This window comes from Rhinoderma darwinii, chromosome 5 (genome assembly GCF_050947455.1).
Source record: "Rhinoderma darwinii isolate aRhiDar2 chromosome 5, aRhiDar2.hap1, whole genome shotgun sequence".
In the NCBI taxonomy this organism is placed as follows: domain Eukaryota; kingdom Metazoa; phylum Chordata; class Amphibia; order Anura; family Rhinodermatidae; genus Rhinoderma; species Rhinoderma darwinii.
The window spans coordinates 263,356,672-263,373,471 of NC_134691.1; the positions used below are offsets into that span (position 1 = coordinate 263,356,672).

The 16,800-nt window shown below is 43.6% G+C and overlaps 1 protein-coding gene across 2 annotated transcripts in view; it reads right to left on the reverse strand.

Annotated features, from left to right (window-relative positions):
- ULK4 (unc-51 like kinase 4) overlaps positions 1–16,800 on the reverse strand; it is a 771,869-nt gene that overhangs the window by 431,620 nt on the left and 323,449 nt on the right. For both annotated transcript variants that reach the window (XM_075827083.1, XM_075827084.1), the window contains exon 25: positions 16,319–16,375. In XM_075827083.1, coding sequence (XP_075683198.1) covers positions 16,319–16,375 — 57 coding nt within the window. The remainder of the gene's footprint in view (positions 1–16,318; positions 16,376–16,800) is intronic.

The following is a 16,800-nucleotide window of genomic DNA, read 5'->3' on the forward strand; positions in this document are numbered from 1 at the left end:
TACTAGCATAAGTATACTAAGCCTATCCTAGGCTATTACATAGCTTTACGGACTTAACATAAGGGTGGCCACAATGCTGCTCAGGAGCCACACGTAGCTTGTCGGCCTCATTCATGCGGCACTTGGCTACACAACTCTATGCCTAGTAAGTGTGCAGAATTTTGTGAGAGGGTACTAAATTCCTGGCATGGTTCTGGAACACAATACATCTGTGCAGGGCCGCCATCAGGAATTTCAGGGCCCCCTACAGCTAAATTTTCTGGGCCCCCCTACCGTGGCACCGCCTGTTAACGGTACTCCGTCCAGAACTATATCATGGTACCCAGGGCCGCCATCAGGGGGGGTATTAGGGGTACTGATGTGAGAGGCCCGGCCAAACCTAATTGAAAGGGGGGCCCGGCAAACTGCCGCGACTTGCCTTTGGTAGAAAAAAAACAGGCCCCTGCAATGGGGCCCATTTTTTTCACCAAAAGAATGTCGTGAGCTGCGGGCCCCCCTTTCAATTAGGTTTGGCCGGGCCTCTCACATCAGTAACCCTAATACCCCCCCTGATGGCGGCCCTGGGTAGCATGGGGGTCGTCGTGGGGGCCGTCAAAGATCGCCGCCCGTGCGACCGATCGCGCGCACCCGCAAACTCCCGCGCATGCGCACCCGCGACCGCCTGGAACCGCGCACCTAATTTTGAGGCAGATTTTGACCTGCCCACACTATCTTGCCGCGTTTTTTGCCCACGGCGATTGAGGACAGCAGACAAAAAACGCAGCGAATAATGCATTTTCTGCCTCCCATTGATTTCGATGGGAGGTCAGAGGCGGAACCGCGGCAAGAAAGGACGTGCTGCTTTTTCTTTTTTCCGCGACTGGCTCCCATTGATTTCAGATTAAATCAATGGGAGGCGGTTTTGGAAGTTTTTTGGTGCTGATTCTGACGCAGTGTCCGAGTCAATATCAAGGCCCAAAAACTCTGTGAACTGGGCCTTATTGTTAGGGCTTATTCAGACAAACGTGTAATACATCCGTGCAACGCGCGTGATTTTCACGCGCCTCGCGCGGTCCTATGTTACTCTATGGGGCCGTGCAGACTGTCAGTGATTTTCACGCAGCGTGAGTCCGTGTGTCCGCTGCGTAAAACTCACAACATGTCCGATATTTGTGCATTGTTCGAGCATCACGCACCCATTGAAGTCAATGGGTGCGTGAAAATCACGCCCAGCACTTCCGCAGCCGTATAAACTATGAATGAAAACAGAAATGCACCACGTGCTACAAACATACAAACAGAGTGTCATAATGATGGCGGCTGCGCGGAAATCACGCAGCCGCGCATCATACGCTGCTGACACACGGAGCTGTTATGGACCTTTTGAATGCGCAAAACGCCACGTTTTTGCGCGCGCCAATAGCACACGCTTGTGTAAATCCGGCCTTAGGGTAGGAACACACTAGGCATGAACACTGCGGATTTTATGCAGCACATTTTATTGTGGAAAATCCGCAGCGTATTACGGTCGCAGCAGAGGGGATGAGATGTGAACAAATCTCATTCACACGCTGCAAAAATAATGGACCTGCAGTGTGGCTTTTTAAGCCGCAGCGTGTCAATGTATTCTGTGGGATCGCTGCTCCTCTGTTGCGGAAATGCTGCGGTTCTGCCGCAAAAATCACAAATGAGAAAAAATAAAAAGGCACTTTTTTAAATTTATAAAAAAGTTTAGACTTGCCCCGGCCGTAGTCCTAGTGACGCGACCCTCTATTCTTAGCGCAGCCCCGCCTCCTGTCATGACGTTTCATCCCATGTGACTGCTGCAGCGGTCACATGGTCTACAGCGTCATCCCAGGAGGCGGGGCTACGTTCAGAAGAGAGAGATGCGTCACCAGGACTACGGCCGGGGCAAGTCTAAACTTTTTTTTCCCTGCAGGATTCCCGCAGCGGACACGCCTCACCAAACCTGCGCCACTATTTGGTGCGGTTTTGCTGGCAGAATTCCCTGCGGCTACCGGGGCGGATAAGCTGTGGAGTCTTACTCAGCATATCCGCCTAGTGTGTCCCTTATGATGTCGCTCCTGGGGCTGCTGCCGCTCTCTAAATAGGCAGTTGGTCCAGTAGAATTTGGAATTATTTTTTTTTGTGAACCAGCTTAAAAAAATACAAAACTTTTGTGTTAGGGCCGGTTCACATCACCGTTCGCTTCCGTTCCGGGGTTCCGTCTGAGGTTTCCGTCGGGTGAAACCCGCAACGGAAAGTGAAAGTGACAGCACAGCTTCCGTTTCCGTCACCATTAGCGCAGTCGACTACGCTATTGATTCCGTCCGAAAACCAGCCAGAATGGTGACGAACGGAAACCATTAGCGATGTTTCCGTCACCATTGAGATCAATGGTGACTGAAACGGAAGCTGTGCTGTCACTTTCACTTTCCGTTGCGGGGTTCACCCGACGGAAACCTCAGACGGAACCCCGAAACGGAAGCGAACGGTGATGTGAACAGGCCCTAACACAAAAGTTTTGTATTTTTTTAAGCTGGTTCACAAAAAAAAATAATTCCAAATTCTACTGGACCAACAGCCTATTTAGAGAGCGGCAGCAGCCCCAGGAGCGACATCATAAGGGACACACTAGGCGGATATGCTGAGTAAGACTCCACAGCTTATCCGCCCCGGTAGCCGCAGGGAATTCTGCCAGCAAAACCGCACCAAATAGTGGCTCAGGTTTGGTGAGGCGTGTCTGCTGCGGGAATCCTGCAGGGAAAAAAAAGTTTAGACTTGCCCTGGCCGTAGTTTAGGTGACGCATCTCTCTCTTCTGAACGTAGCCCCGCCTCCTGGGATGACGCTGTAGACCATGTGACCGCTGCAGCAGTCACATGGGATGAAACGTCATGACAGGAGGCCGGGCTGCGCTAAGAATAGAGGATCGCGTCACCAGGACTACGGCCGGGGCAAGTCTAAACTTTATCAATTTAAAAAAGTACCTTCTTTTTTTTTCTCATTTGTGATTTTTGCGGCAGAACCGCAGCATTTCCGCAACAGAGAAGCAGCGATACCACAGAATACATTGACATGCTGCGACTTAAAAAGCCACACTGCAGGTCCATTATTTTTGCAGCGTGTGAATGAGATTTGTTCACATCTCATCCCCTCTGCTGCGACTGTAATACGCTGCGGATTTTCCACAATAAAATGTGTTGCATAAAATCCGCAGTGTTCATGCCTAGTGTGTTCCTACCCTAAGGCCGTGGCGTTTTGCGCATGCAAAAGATCCATAACAGCTCCGTGTGTCAGCTGCGTATGATGCGCGGCTGTGTGATTTTCGCGCAGCCGCCATTATTATGACAATCTGTTTGTAGCACGTGGTGCTTTTCTGTTTTCATTCATAGTTTATACGGCTGCGGAAGTGCTGGGCGGGATTTTCACGCACCCATTGACTTCAATGGGTGCGTGATGCGCGAACAATGCACAAATATCGGACATGTCGTGAGTTTTACGCAGCGGACACACGCTGCGTGAAAATCACTGACAGTCTGCACGGCCCCATAGAGTAATATAGGACCGCGCGAGGCGCGTGAAAATCACGCGCGTTGCACGGATGTATTACACGTTCGTCTGAATAAGCCCTAACAATAAGGCCCAGTTCACAGAGTTTTTGGGCCTTGATATTGACTCGGACACTGCGTCAGAATCAGCACCAAACAACTTCCAAAACCGCCTCCCATTGATTTAATCTGAAATCAATGGGAGCCAGTCGCGGAAAAAAGAAAAAGCAGCACGTCCTTTCTTGCCGCGGTTCCGCCTCTGACCTCCCATCGAAATCAATGGGAGGCAGAAAATGCATTTTTCGCGGCGTTTTTTGCCTGCTGTCCTCAATCACAGCGGGCAAAAAACGCAGCAAAAAAACGCGGCAAGATAGTGTGTGCAGATCAAAATCTGCCTCAAAATTCTTTAAGGAATTTTGAGGCAGATTTTTTTTCTGCCTGCAAAATACTTTGTGTGAACAGGGCCATACATAAACAGCACTTTGACACACTTTACTCACCGTGTCAGAAGAGCTGCTCCCACTCCAGTCCTCTCTTTCAGGCGAGGTCTTTCAGGCGAGGTCTTCGGTCCAGACGTCCAGTCCTTCACCTCCAGCCAGGCTCCAGGTAAGTTGGATCCATGTGTGTCCGCGGCCGATCGCGGGTGCGCGCGTGCTGTTGCTTCTGCGAGCGCTTGTGCTGTCGCGGTTGCGCGCTTTTGCCGGGTGCGTGCTCGGACGGTCGCGAGTTTGCGGGTGCGCGTGATCGGTCGGCGGTGTTTGACGGGGGGGCCCGCAGCTCACGACATTCATTTGGTGAAAAAAACGGGCCCCTTTGCAGGGGCCCGTTTTTTTCTACCAAAGACAAGTCGCAGCAGTGGCCGGGCCCCCCTTTCAATTAGGTTTGGCCGGGCCCCTCACACCACTACCCCTAATACCCCCCTGATGGCGGCCCTGCATCTGTGTTCCTTTTTGCACAGGAAAAAATAGCTAGTGTCTACTAATTGGCTGTTGACATGCAAGTTCCAGTGCAATAGAGAGCAGTGCAGGACCATGTGTTAAACTGTAGGGGCATTGTGGCAGACCACGACTTTGACTGGCACATTTATATGGACACTATTGTAGTAGAAACTATTATTAGGCACTGATGGGTAATTGTAACTACTTCATGGACACTGCTATGGCCCAATGGTATGAGCTGACACTACTATCTTGCCTACCACTGGGTGGGTACTGTATGGCCTTGGTGTGGGGGCAGTCTGCTGGAGGTATCATATGCAGAATCAGTCCTGGGTAACCATACTGAGAACACAAGAATGGTCTTGATTGAGGATTTATCTAGGCTATGTTTTGAGGCATGGCCAGGATAAGAAGAGCTGGGTGAGGTTAGTGTGGATGGGACTAACATCTTAATGAAGTACTCCAACAGAGACCTTATGATTCGGAGAGTAAGAATGAAGATCACGGCGGTCCAGGATAGAGCGGTTATGGGTAAAATAGACAGCCAGGTATGTTGATAGACAACATTACTCTACATTTCACCACAAGATAAAACAAGGGGGGGGGGGCAAAAATAAATAAATCACTGTAGTGTTTCTTTAAAACTTTTGTTGCAAGTGCTTCTATTCTTTTGATTAAGGATCATGAATGGCAGCTAGCAATTATTGTAGCTCCCAAAAGACAGTCAGTCTCCCCCTGAGATATACTATACATCGAAAGTGCACAGTGTGGTTTCAATTATTTTAAAGTTTGCCACCTCTTTTCTGTCCTTATTTTTTTGATTTGATGTATATTTTAAAATGTACATACAGTGACGGAAATAAGTATTTGATCCCTTGCTGATTTTGTAAGTTTGCCCACTGTCAAAGTCATGAACAGTCTAGAATTTTTAGGCTAGGTTAATTTTACCAGTGAGAGATAGATTATATAAAAAAAAACAAAAAACAGAAAATCACATAGTCAAAATTATATATATTTATTTGCATTGTGCACAGAGAAATAAGTATTTGATCCCCTACCAACCATTAAGAGTTCAGCCTCCTCCAGACCAGTTACACGCTCCAAATCAACTTGGTGCCTGCATTAAAGACAGCTGTCTTAAATGGTCACTTGTATAAAAGACTCCTGTCCACAGACTCAATTAATCAGTCTGACTCTAACCTCTACAACATGGGCAAGACCAAAGAGCTTTCTAAGGATGTCAGGGACAAGATCATAGACCTGCACAAGGCTGGAATGGGCTACAAAACCATAAGTAAGACGCTGGGTGAGAAGGAGACAACTGTTGGTGCAATAGTAAGAAAATGGAAGACATACAAAATGACTGTCCATCGACATCGATCTGGGGCTCCATGCAAAATCTCACCTCGTGGGGTATCCTTGATCCTGAGGAAGATGAGAGCTCAGCTGAAAACTACACGGGGGGAACTTGTTAATGATCTCAAGGCAGCTGGGACCACAGTCACCAAGAAAACCATTGGTAACACATTACGCCGTAATGGATTAAAATCCTGCAGTGCCCGCAAGGTCCCCCTGTCAAGAAGGCACATGTACAGGCCCGTCTGAAGTTTGCAAATGAACATCTGGATGATTCTGAGAGTGATTGGGAAAAGGTGCTGTGGTCAGATGAGACTAAAATTGAGCTCTTTGGCATTAACTCAACTCGCCGTGTTTGGAGGAAGAGAAATGCTGCCTATGACCCAAAGAACACCGTCCCCGCTGTCAAGCATGGAGGTGGAAACATTATGTTTTGGGGGTGTTTCTCTGCTAAGGGCACAGGACTACTTCACCGCATCAATGGGAGAATGGATGGAGCCATGTACCGTCAAATCCTGAGTGACAACCTCCTTCCCTCCACCAGGATATTAAAAATGGCTCGTGGCTGGGTCTTCCAGCATGTCAATGACCCGAAACATACAGCCAATGCAACAAAGGAGTGGCTCAAAAAGAAGCACATTAAGGTCATGGAGTGGCCTAGCCAGTCTCCAGACCTTAATCCCATCGAAAACTTATGGAGGGAGCTGAAGATCCGAGTTGCCAAGCGACAGCCTCGAAATCTTAATGATTTACAGATGATCTGCAAAGAGGAGTGGGCCAAAATTCCATCTACCATGTCTGCAAACCTCATCATCAACTACAAAAAACGTCTGACTGCTGTGCTTGCCAACAAGGGTTTTGCCACCAAGTATTAAGTCTTGTTTGCCAAAGGGATCAAATACTTATTTCTCTGTGCACAATGCAAATAAATATATATAATTTTGACAATGTGATTTTCTTTTTTTTTTTATATATATAAATCGCTCTCTCACTGGTAAAATTAACCTAGCCTAAAAATTCTAGACTGTTCATGTCTTTGACAGTGGGCAAACTTACAAAATCAGCAAGGGATCAAATACTTATTTCCTTCACTGTATATAGCAGTACTGAATTAGTTATTTATGGTATTACTTGAGTTGATATGAAGTAGCGCATGTACTAGAAGTGATAGTAGTAGCAGAAGTTGTAAAAAATGGCACACTAAGCTCTGCCCTTCTGATATACTCATCTCTGCTTCATCTGTATATTAATGTTATAATAACAGGGGACACATCTTGTTGTCTTGGGATTTTTTGCGTAAAGTACATTCCGGTTGCCTTCATCTTTTTGTCACTAAAATTCCTTATTTTCTTTTTCCTACTTTTATTCTTCTGGGTTGGCACATTTTATTATCTTTTATGAACATACTGTACTGTGAAAGAACCTGTTAATAGATAATCTGCAGTGGAATTCTAAACTCACTACTTTTGGGAAAACCACAAGCACAATATTCATTCATCAAAAATCTTCATAAAAATCATACCAGCTCAGCATCTAATATAAATGAAAATAGCAGGAATTATATTTCCATTTGGTAATGTATTCTCTGAAGCTATATGGAATACTGCTGAAAAGATTTGAAATTCAAATCGCAATAGGATGTTGTTTTTCTAGCATGGGCAATGAATTCTAAAAACCGTAAAACAGAGACAAAAACATTATCACCTTATAATATATTAACATTCTAATTAGCTTAAATAAAGATATTTTAGGATTTAACATTTTTTATTATCACCTCATTATATGCTTTATGAAACAAATATTTCCAGACTTTCACATTTTGCTGCCAATTCTACACTGGAGGCTACTAAATTGTAAATGAAACTAATCAGTTTTCTTGGAATCAATACCCCGTGGAAAGAGCATACATAGAAATTAAATCCACACAAGTTACTTTATTTTCTTGTACGCTGCATATAGAAGGCCTTACTGAACCATTTCCATCTTCCAATTATCAACAGCAGACATACTGTTCATAGCAATATTCCCTGATGTTATCGCTTTGGTATCCCCACATTAACATTACTATGCTAAGAATTGAAGGACAGTAGAGTTTGGTAAAAGTAAGAAAACATAAACAAGTACAAAGTAACAAACGCACACATTTGGTCTACGTCTCTATATATATATATATATACACAAAAATGTGGGAGCTTATTATAAAGTTTGTGCACCCCATGTCAAATAACGTGTTTTGTTGATCTGAGTGAAAAATACAACGCTTGGGACAAACTTTTAATGTACAATTAATATTTATTTGCTTAATGTTTGAGGTCTACCCACAGATCTTTAATAAAGCCTGTGGTCTGTGAAGGTCATCCCAGAACCTTAGGCCTCATGCCCACTTCAGTTTTTTCCTTCAGGGTACTATCCGTTTTTGTCACTGATAGCACCCTGAACCCATTCATTTCAATGGACCCATGCACACTTCCGTTATTTTGACGGATCCGTTGTCCCGTTCCGTCAAAAGTAGAGCATGTCCTACTTTGGTCAGTGATTCTGTGACCGTGGGGCCCATAGAAGTCAATGGGTCAGTCAAAAAAAATGGACGGCACACGGAAGGCTTCCGTGTGCCGTCCGTTTTTGATGGATCCGTTGCCCTAGCAACGGCAGGGCGTGCCAAAGTTCACATATTGGGACATGTGACAAGTTCAAACAAAGTTCAATACCTTCCGTTTTCCTAACGGAAACACGGAAGCGAAACGGGAGCACAACGACCGTTTAAAACGCAAACACGGAACGGACACGGAGTACACACGGAAACCACACGGATACCAACACGGACACACGGATCCATCAAAAACGGGCGAAAAAACGGTGATGGAAGTGAGCATGAGGCCTTAGGCCTCATGCACACGACCGTAAAAACTCCCGTTATTACGGGTCGTAATTACGACCCGTAATAACGGGCTCATAGACTTCTATTGGCGACGGGTGCCTTCCCGTTTTCTCACGGGAAGGTGCCCGTGCCGTTGAAAAAGATAGAACATGTCCTATTTCAGGCCGTAATAACGGCACGGACAGTCCATAGAAGTCTATGGAGCTCTCGTAATGACGGGTGGCTACATGTGTGCACCCGTCATTACGGCAGCGTTGCTAAGCGACGTCAGTAAATAGTCACTGTCCAGGGAGCTGAAAGAGTTAACTGATCGGCAGTAACTCTTTCAGCACCCTGGACAGTGACTACCGATCAGTATAAACCTGTAAAAAATAAAAATAAAAGACTTTCATACTTACCGACAACTTCCTGCGTCCTCCAGTCCGGTCTCCCGCCCGTTGCCTTGGTGACGCGTCCATCTCGACATCCGGCCCGACGTCCTGGATGACGTTTCAGGCCATGTGACCGCTGCAGCCAATCACAGGTCAATCACAGGCTGCAGCGGTCACATGGACTGCCGCGTCATCCAGGGATGTCGGGCTGGATGTGAAGAGAGGGACGCGTCACCAAGACAACGGCCGGGTAAGTATGAATTTCTTTAACTTTTATTACAGAAAAGGCTGTCCCTTCTCTCTATCCTGCACTGATAGAGAGAAAGGGCTGCCGATTAGTGCAGTGCTATTTTGCCGCCAAAAACGTGCCCGTAAATACGGGTGGAATACGGGTGACACCGGACCCATATTTACGGGCACGGGTTCGTAAATACTGGTGCAAAACGGGTGGAATACGTGTGACACCGGACCCGTATTTACGCCAGTATTTACGGGTGGGAAAAAATACGGTCGTGTGCATGAGGCCTTAGTCTAAGTAAACAAGGTTGATCTTGAAGTTTTTTAATTATTGCCTTGTTGTCAGTGGCTACAATAGAAGAGAGGGGGCCCATAAAAAATATCAAAATAGGCCCCTCTCTTTTGGGTGGCAAAGTTCTGCACCACAACGCCTGGCGTTTGTTTCCCACTCCCATACCCTGTCCATGAACCTTAGGCCAATTTCCTACCCCTTTTTTTGGCTAATATTGCAGTTTCTTTGTAGAGGGATGTACTGCACGGGTAGCAAAGGAAATTGGACAAACTGAGCTGGTCTCCCCATCCTCAAGGGCCCATATCAGCCAGATAGTTTGCCTCTATTGTATATATGCGCATAATTGTTATAATATCCAACCTCTTTTTAGCTTCAGTTTCTTTATTGACTGTGGGTCATTGACTTCCACAATTTGACATTTTGTAGAACCTACTCCATAAAAAATGTTTCTTTATTTCATGTTATTTCAAAGAAATAGCATGGTGGACATATTTGGCAAAACATGGATAACAGCCGTTTCACACTACACGCACTTATTCCTGATCCTACAGGTATCGCCCGCAACACTGATCCTTTATAAGATAATTAAAACAGGTTTACGCCTGCCAACGAGGTAAGTAAAAATAAAAGCAGTACAAAAGTTTCAAAAAGATATGTAAAACGTCAGTACAATCAAATGAGTACAATCCGATCATGTTTATATTGCTATTGTTTGGATTTATAAAAACAAACAAAATAAATTCTTTCAAAAAAGACTGAGACTTAAGGGGCCCAATACCTTGGACTGTTATTCAATGAGCTTCCCGTTGCAGTAGAAAGGTGTGTTTAATGATGGACGGGTACTCTTCACCACCCTCTTAATCCCTGCAAAAGAAAGTGCATTCCAGACCCCCCTTCCCCCCCCCCCCCCTATGTGATATATAACTCTTGGGCAATCCTCCCCAGTTTCCAAAAACCAGACATGTTCTCTGATTCTTTTACAGAGAGGATGAATTGTTTTTCCGATGTAATAGAATCCGCAAGGACAGAATAGCACATAGGCCACAAAGTCCGAGCGACAGGTGACAAAATCACAAACACAATGTGTAGTAGGACCTAATGTTAGTATTTTTTTGCCTACACATTAATGAACAGGAGGAGCAACTGCCACATTAATGGTTACTCTCAAGCAGTGCATCCCTCAACAATGTTTGTTTTGTTTCCTAATAGCAAAGCTGTATGGTAAAATTGCTCTCAAATCCGGAAGCAGGTTATAACTTCAGTAAAAACACATTAAACAATAAAGGTTTGCGCAGCACACGGTTTTGAGTGAAATCACTTAATCGTCCACTATTTTTTGCACTTTTCCAAAGCAAGCTGTAAATGCTTCCTCGTAGAATAACATGTTGCAGTTGCCCGATTTTCATTCATTCAATCAATCAATCAATCAATCAATCGTTAAGAGCTATATCCATCACCAGAACACATCTTCCTAAATCGCTATATAAAGGGAAAGAGAAAGAAGAAAACCGGTCTCCAATGGTCTAATAACCTAACGGCTCCAATAACATGTAAAAGAGGTTTTAATTATAGTCACAAACATCCATCAAATAAAGGCATATAAAACAGATTAAGCTAAATCACCAATATCCAGCATGCGGCTCAGGCCGACTTGAGTTTCGCCAAAAGGCTTCTTCTGGGGCATATGCTCACACTATGCCCACCCCTACGTTTTATCCCAAACCACGAACAACAAGTGAAAAACCCATCGTGATGATAATGATGCATTGGTGTATGAATAGTATTGTTCTACAGAAATATACTCTGATATACTCTGTATGGTGGCGGTGGCTGCACTGTACAGTATTGTTATTTATGCAACTGTATAGAAGTGTTATTTGAGCAACAAATGACACTGTTTGGTATGATATTTTTACACTGTATTACAAAACACCATATAGGAAAGTGGGGTGCTAAAAGAAGGTACTGCACATTATAGATAAGGCCGTATTACATAGGCCAATGATCAAACAAACAAGCTCTCATGTGAACGCTAGGAGAGCAGCTGCTAAAATGCCATTGCAAAGCAGCAAACAGGTATTTGAAGCAGCTGGTGCCTCTGGAGTCCCGCGAACCTCAAGGTGTAGGATCCTCCAGAGGTTTGCAAGTGTGCATAAAGCTATTATCCGGCCACCCCTAAAAAATGCTCACAAGCAGAAACGGTTGCAGTGGGCTCAGAAATACATGAAGACTAATTTTCAAACCGTGTTGTTTACTGATGCGTGCCGTGCAACCCTGGATGGTCCAGATGGATGGAGTAGTGGATGGTTGGTGAATGGCCACCATGTCCCAACAAGGCTGCGACGTCAGCAAGGAGGTGGCGGAATCATGTTTTGGGCTGGAATCATGGGGAGAAAGCTGGTAGGCCCCTTTAGGGTCCCCGACGGTGTGAAAATGACCTCTGCAAAGTACGTAGAGTTTATGACTGACCACTTTCTTCCGTGGTACAAAAAGAGGAACCGTGCCTTCCGTAGCAAAATTATCTTCATGCATGACAATGCACCATCTCATGCTGCAAAGAATACCTTTGTGTCATTGGCTGCTATGGGCATAAAAGGAGAGAAACTCATAGTGTGGGCCCCATGTTCCCCTGACCTCAACCCTATTGAGAACCTTTGGAGCATCCTCAAGCAAAATATCTATGAGGGTGGGAGGCAGTTCACATCAAAACAGAAGCTATGGGAGGCTATTCTGACATCCTGCAAAGATATTCAAGCAGAAACTGTCCAAATACTCACAAATTCAATGGCTGCAAGAATTGTGAAGGTGATATCAAAGAAGGGGTCCTATGTTAACATGTAACTTGGCCTGCTTTTTGATTGAAAGAGCTTTTGATTTCTGTAAATATGACCTCCTGATGCTGCAAATTCAACAAATTACCATTTTAGTTCTCTTTACAACCTTTAAAATGTTTTGATCTCTGTTGTGCATAATAATTTGAAACAGTGCATATTGAGTTTTTTACTTCTAAAAAAAAATCTGTTATCATTAGGAGATTTGTTCAATAAAATTAGCATTATACTCCAACGGTTGATGGTTTGAAGATTATACAGACTGTCATTTGCATCGACTATTTAGGAAAATCAGCGAAAAATAACATTTGCATAATAATTTGGAACGCGGTGTATACGAACTATAGACATTTACCTGCGCCTTGTTGGCCAACTGCCTTACCGCCAAGGCGGTACGGCCCAATGGGTCCACAGACCCTTCGTGACAATTGGTATAAGGAAGTGTTCTCACCTTCACTTCATCCTATGTTGATTATTATTCTAAAAAGCATTTATAATAACTGTATCCGACCCCATATAGGAATGCAAAAGGAAATAAATAGAAGGCTTCCTCCAGAGAAAATAAGTAAACTGATCGCAACACCATTCTGTTTCTAACCAATTGCGTATTTCTCTAAATGACAGAATAACACATTGAACATAATGCTTATGCTAAGCATGGCACATCTGTTATTTTTAGCAGCTTGTCATTACCTAGAATTTGATGTCTGTAATTGACAATTAGGGTTTTTTCTGCGTTCCGAATGACTGGTATGGTGTGTATTAACACAAATCACTTAAATAAAATGTCCAGCTCCACATCACTGTCATTACTGCCCAGGGGACAGCATATCCATTTATTATAATGTACAATCTTGCAGTAAGTTCTTTCTAGTTTTACCCAACAACATTTGTGCTGCATATATAATCTGATCAGTACACAGTATCAAACAAAGGTCCCAAACCTAAAATACTTAGGCTCTGATTACAGGTGTATTGGAGGCTCGGTCATAAATGCCATCAGATTTGATGGGAAGAATAGCGCTACATGCAAAGCGACAGATACCACGATGGACACCACAACGAAACACAATGGTCAGTCAAACGCTAGTGGTATCTGTTTTCCATCAGAGCCACGACGCAAGTGTGAGCACAGACTTATATGGCACTATAGGTACTAGACATTTTATTTATCATAGATCATGTAAAATCATAAAGGTCACCAATACACTTTTTAAAAAAAAAAAATAGAGACATCAGAATTTACAGGGAACATCTGCAAGTTTGTGGTTGAACTCGCTTTAGCATTGCAAGGTCTTAAAACTAGAGGCAAGAACGAGATCAGATCTAAAACTAAAGATGTTTGTATTTCTGTTTTTCTACCTATCTAGGATTATTTTTTTAATACAATGTATATACAAATGTCTATTTATCTAAAACACAAAAAAATGCAAAGCATTTTGCATTTTGATATAATTAAACAGTGCGAAGTAAAAGAGGATAATAATATATATTGCCCTAACTAAAACAGTCTGCATAGACATATCTTTACCGATATGTCCAGAGATGGTTTTCCATTGTTACAGTAGCTGAAAGGAAGTCAGTCCACCAGTGTAGAGCCTCCAGGGAAGAAACAGTAGAGGGTGTAACACCCATAAAAATTCCAAAACGAGTGTTTAGAGTGGAGCGCCTAAAGGAGAGATGTCTAGGGGCTCCAATTCGGGTTATTCCGTTGTGTACGTATATACTCATGAAGGGATGTCCCGTTCCAAAATATAGAGTCTATGATTGCTGTTTAGGAGATAATAAAGCCATGTCATGATGGTTCAGCTGGTGTTTGGAGAGATGGAGAAAAAAAAAAAGGGAAGATAAAAAAGTAGGAACCTATGAAAGGGGGCAAGGGGGGGGGGGGGTGAGGATGTGCAGACAAGGATCTTCCCAAGGGCCTAAAGTAATAGAGTCGAAGGCAAGCGCACACAAAATAAAAAAACTTAGCTCATTCTTACCCGCACAAAACATGAGTATATAACAAATTCCAACAACTACAGTCTGTTCAAGGTACCTGACTGTGAAGCAGAAGCATTAATGTATTTTGGATTGAACATGGGCAGGTAAGCAGGCCGACACACAGTGGTAAGTGTTGACCACAGCTGCGGTATGTTTCCCATGTGGAAAGCTCATAGTCACAAAGTCGACAAATAGCCTAATTAGGCGCAGGGGGTGATTAGATGTGAAACTGCTCATCTTCTCGCTCCTTAAGAAAAAAAATATATATAAAAAGACGCAACCCCCAACACATATCCTCTTTCATTGATAAGAGGGGTGAAAAAATTAGAAACCATTCCAGTGTTTTGAGGTTGTATAGGGGGATACCTGCCATTCTACCTGCTCTTACAGCTTCCTCTTCCTACCCTTCAGTTACAAAGACACAAAACTAGGAAGTAAAACTATTTATCCTGCCCTCCAACCTCAAACGAGTGCTGGACAACAAATATTGCACCAGAACTTTAGCCCTTAGGCCGGATTCACACAAGTGTGTTCAGTCTGTGATATACGGTCCGCAGGTCGGCCGCATTTCCCGGTCTGAGCACGCTGCAGGGAGCCGGGCTCCTGGCATCATCGTTATCTAGGACGCTAGGAGTCGCTGCCTCGCTGCGGGAAAACGGTCCCGTACTGAAAACATGTTTTTTACAAATTCTAATATACTATGTTCCACATAATGGTCTAGATCTCTGCTTGCAGTCATCTAATAAGAACTCACATTGTTTACTCTCAGGCATAGCCGGAATTGGGGGTGTGTAACCTGTGTGGTCACACAGGGCACTTCAGCTAACACTGCTGAAGGGGAGCCACAGGAGCACATGTAACCTCCATAAAACTGGTCATTAATTGTATAGCATTGTTGTTAAATTACACAGGCAGCTATTATTTGGTTGCAGTATGTTAGCGTATGGTGGTAGTAGTAATGTATGGTGGCGGTGGCTGCACTGTACAGTATTATTTATGCAACTGTATAGAAGTGTTATTTGAGCAACAAATGACACTGTTTGGTATGATATTTGTACACTATTACAAAACACCATATAGGAAAGTGGGGTGCTAAAAGAAGGTACTGCACATTATAGATAAGGCCGTATTACATAGGCCAATGATCAAACAAACAAGCTCTCATGTGAACGCTTGTTCCCGATCATTGCCCTGTGTAAACGCTCGTTCATCGGCTGATCTGCTCTTTTTAGTAGAATTAAAAACTCATCGTTGTTGGAAGCACATCTCCCTATGTAAACAGGAAGATGTTCTGCCGACATGATGAAAATGTACAGGGACGAGCGATCGTAGTAACGATTGGTCGTTCCCATACATAAGCAATCATTGCTCCCATCAACAACCTGTCTCGTTTATCACCCATATCGGGCCGTGTAATATGACATTCACAGTGTAGTTATCAGAGCTGTGTATTGTAACGAGCCAAGCACTAACGTGTCATCACGTGACCATGATAGGGCCAGATTTTTATTCCCTAGGAGTAAACAAAACCATGAAGAATTTATACTGGAAAACTATAATTTTTTTTCATTTTTTTGTGAATACCCCTTTAATAACCACTTTATTACATCCCATGTTTCCAAATACAATATTGTTCCAAATACTATAATATAATACCAATGGAGCTGCATATTGAAATGCATGTACACAGGAAAACCTAAAACTGCTGAATATTTCATATTAAATATGTAATTGGAGCAAGAATAGTGTTTGTGTGGATAAAACCTGGCCTCCCTCGGGTAATGCAATTAAGACTGGAATAAGGTATAAGAAATTCACATTTCAATACTTTTTTCATTAAAAGGTCGAAAGGGAATACACTGCATCCACATTGGTATAGCCATATTAAGAATCTAACTTACTAGTAATGTTCCATAGTTGTAGATAAATTCATCAGTGATCACCTGGGAACGAAATACCTGTTTAAAAAAATAGGGCATTAAATATATAAATAAGATACAATCAAAACTGTGATGGATATCAATTCCGCTCTTAGCATACATGTTTTACTGTGCAGAAAAAGTAAAGCTGGCAAAAGACATTAGGGGAATTTATTAAGACTGGCGTTTCATACGCCAGTCTCATAATAAAGAGCGCTGGAGTAAAATGCTTAATAAATTTGGCACATCTCTAGCTGTCTGTGCGCCAGAAAGGGAAATCTAGGACAGCCACGAGCTGGCGTAAAATTCCGCTATAATTTCTGCCAGATTCTGACTTAAATTATATTGAATTTGTCAGACCGCAGGTGGTCCCGCCCCTCCCACTAAGAATGCCTACTTACAAAATACAAAAGTCTCAACATTTTGGTGCACAATACTGAGTTTTTGAGCAAATTGAGACTTTT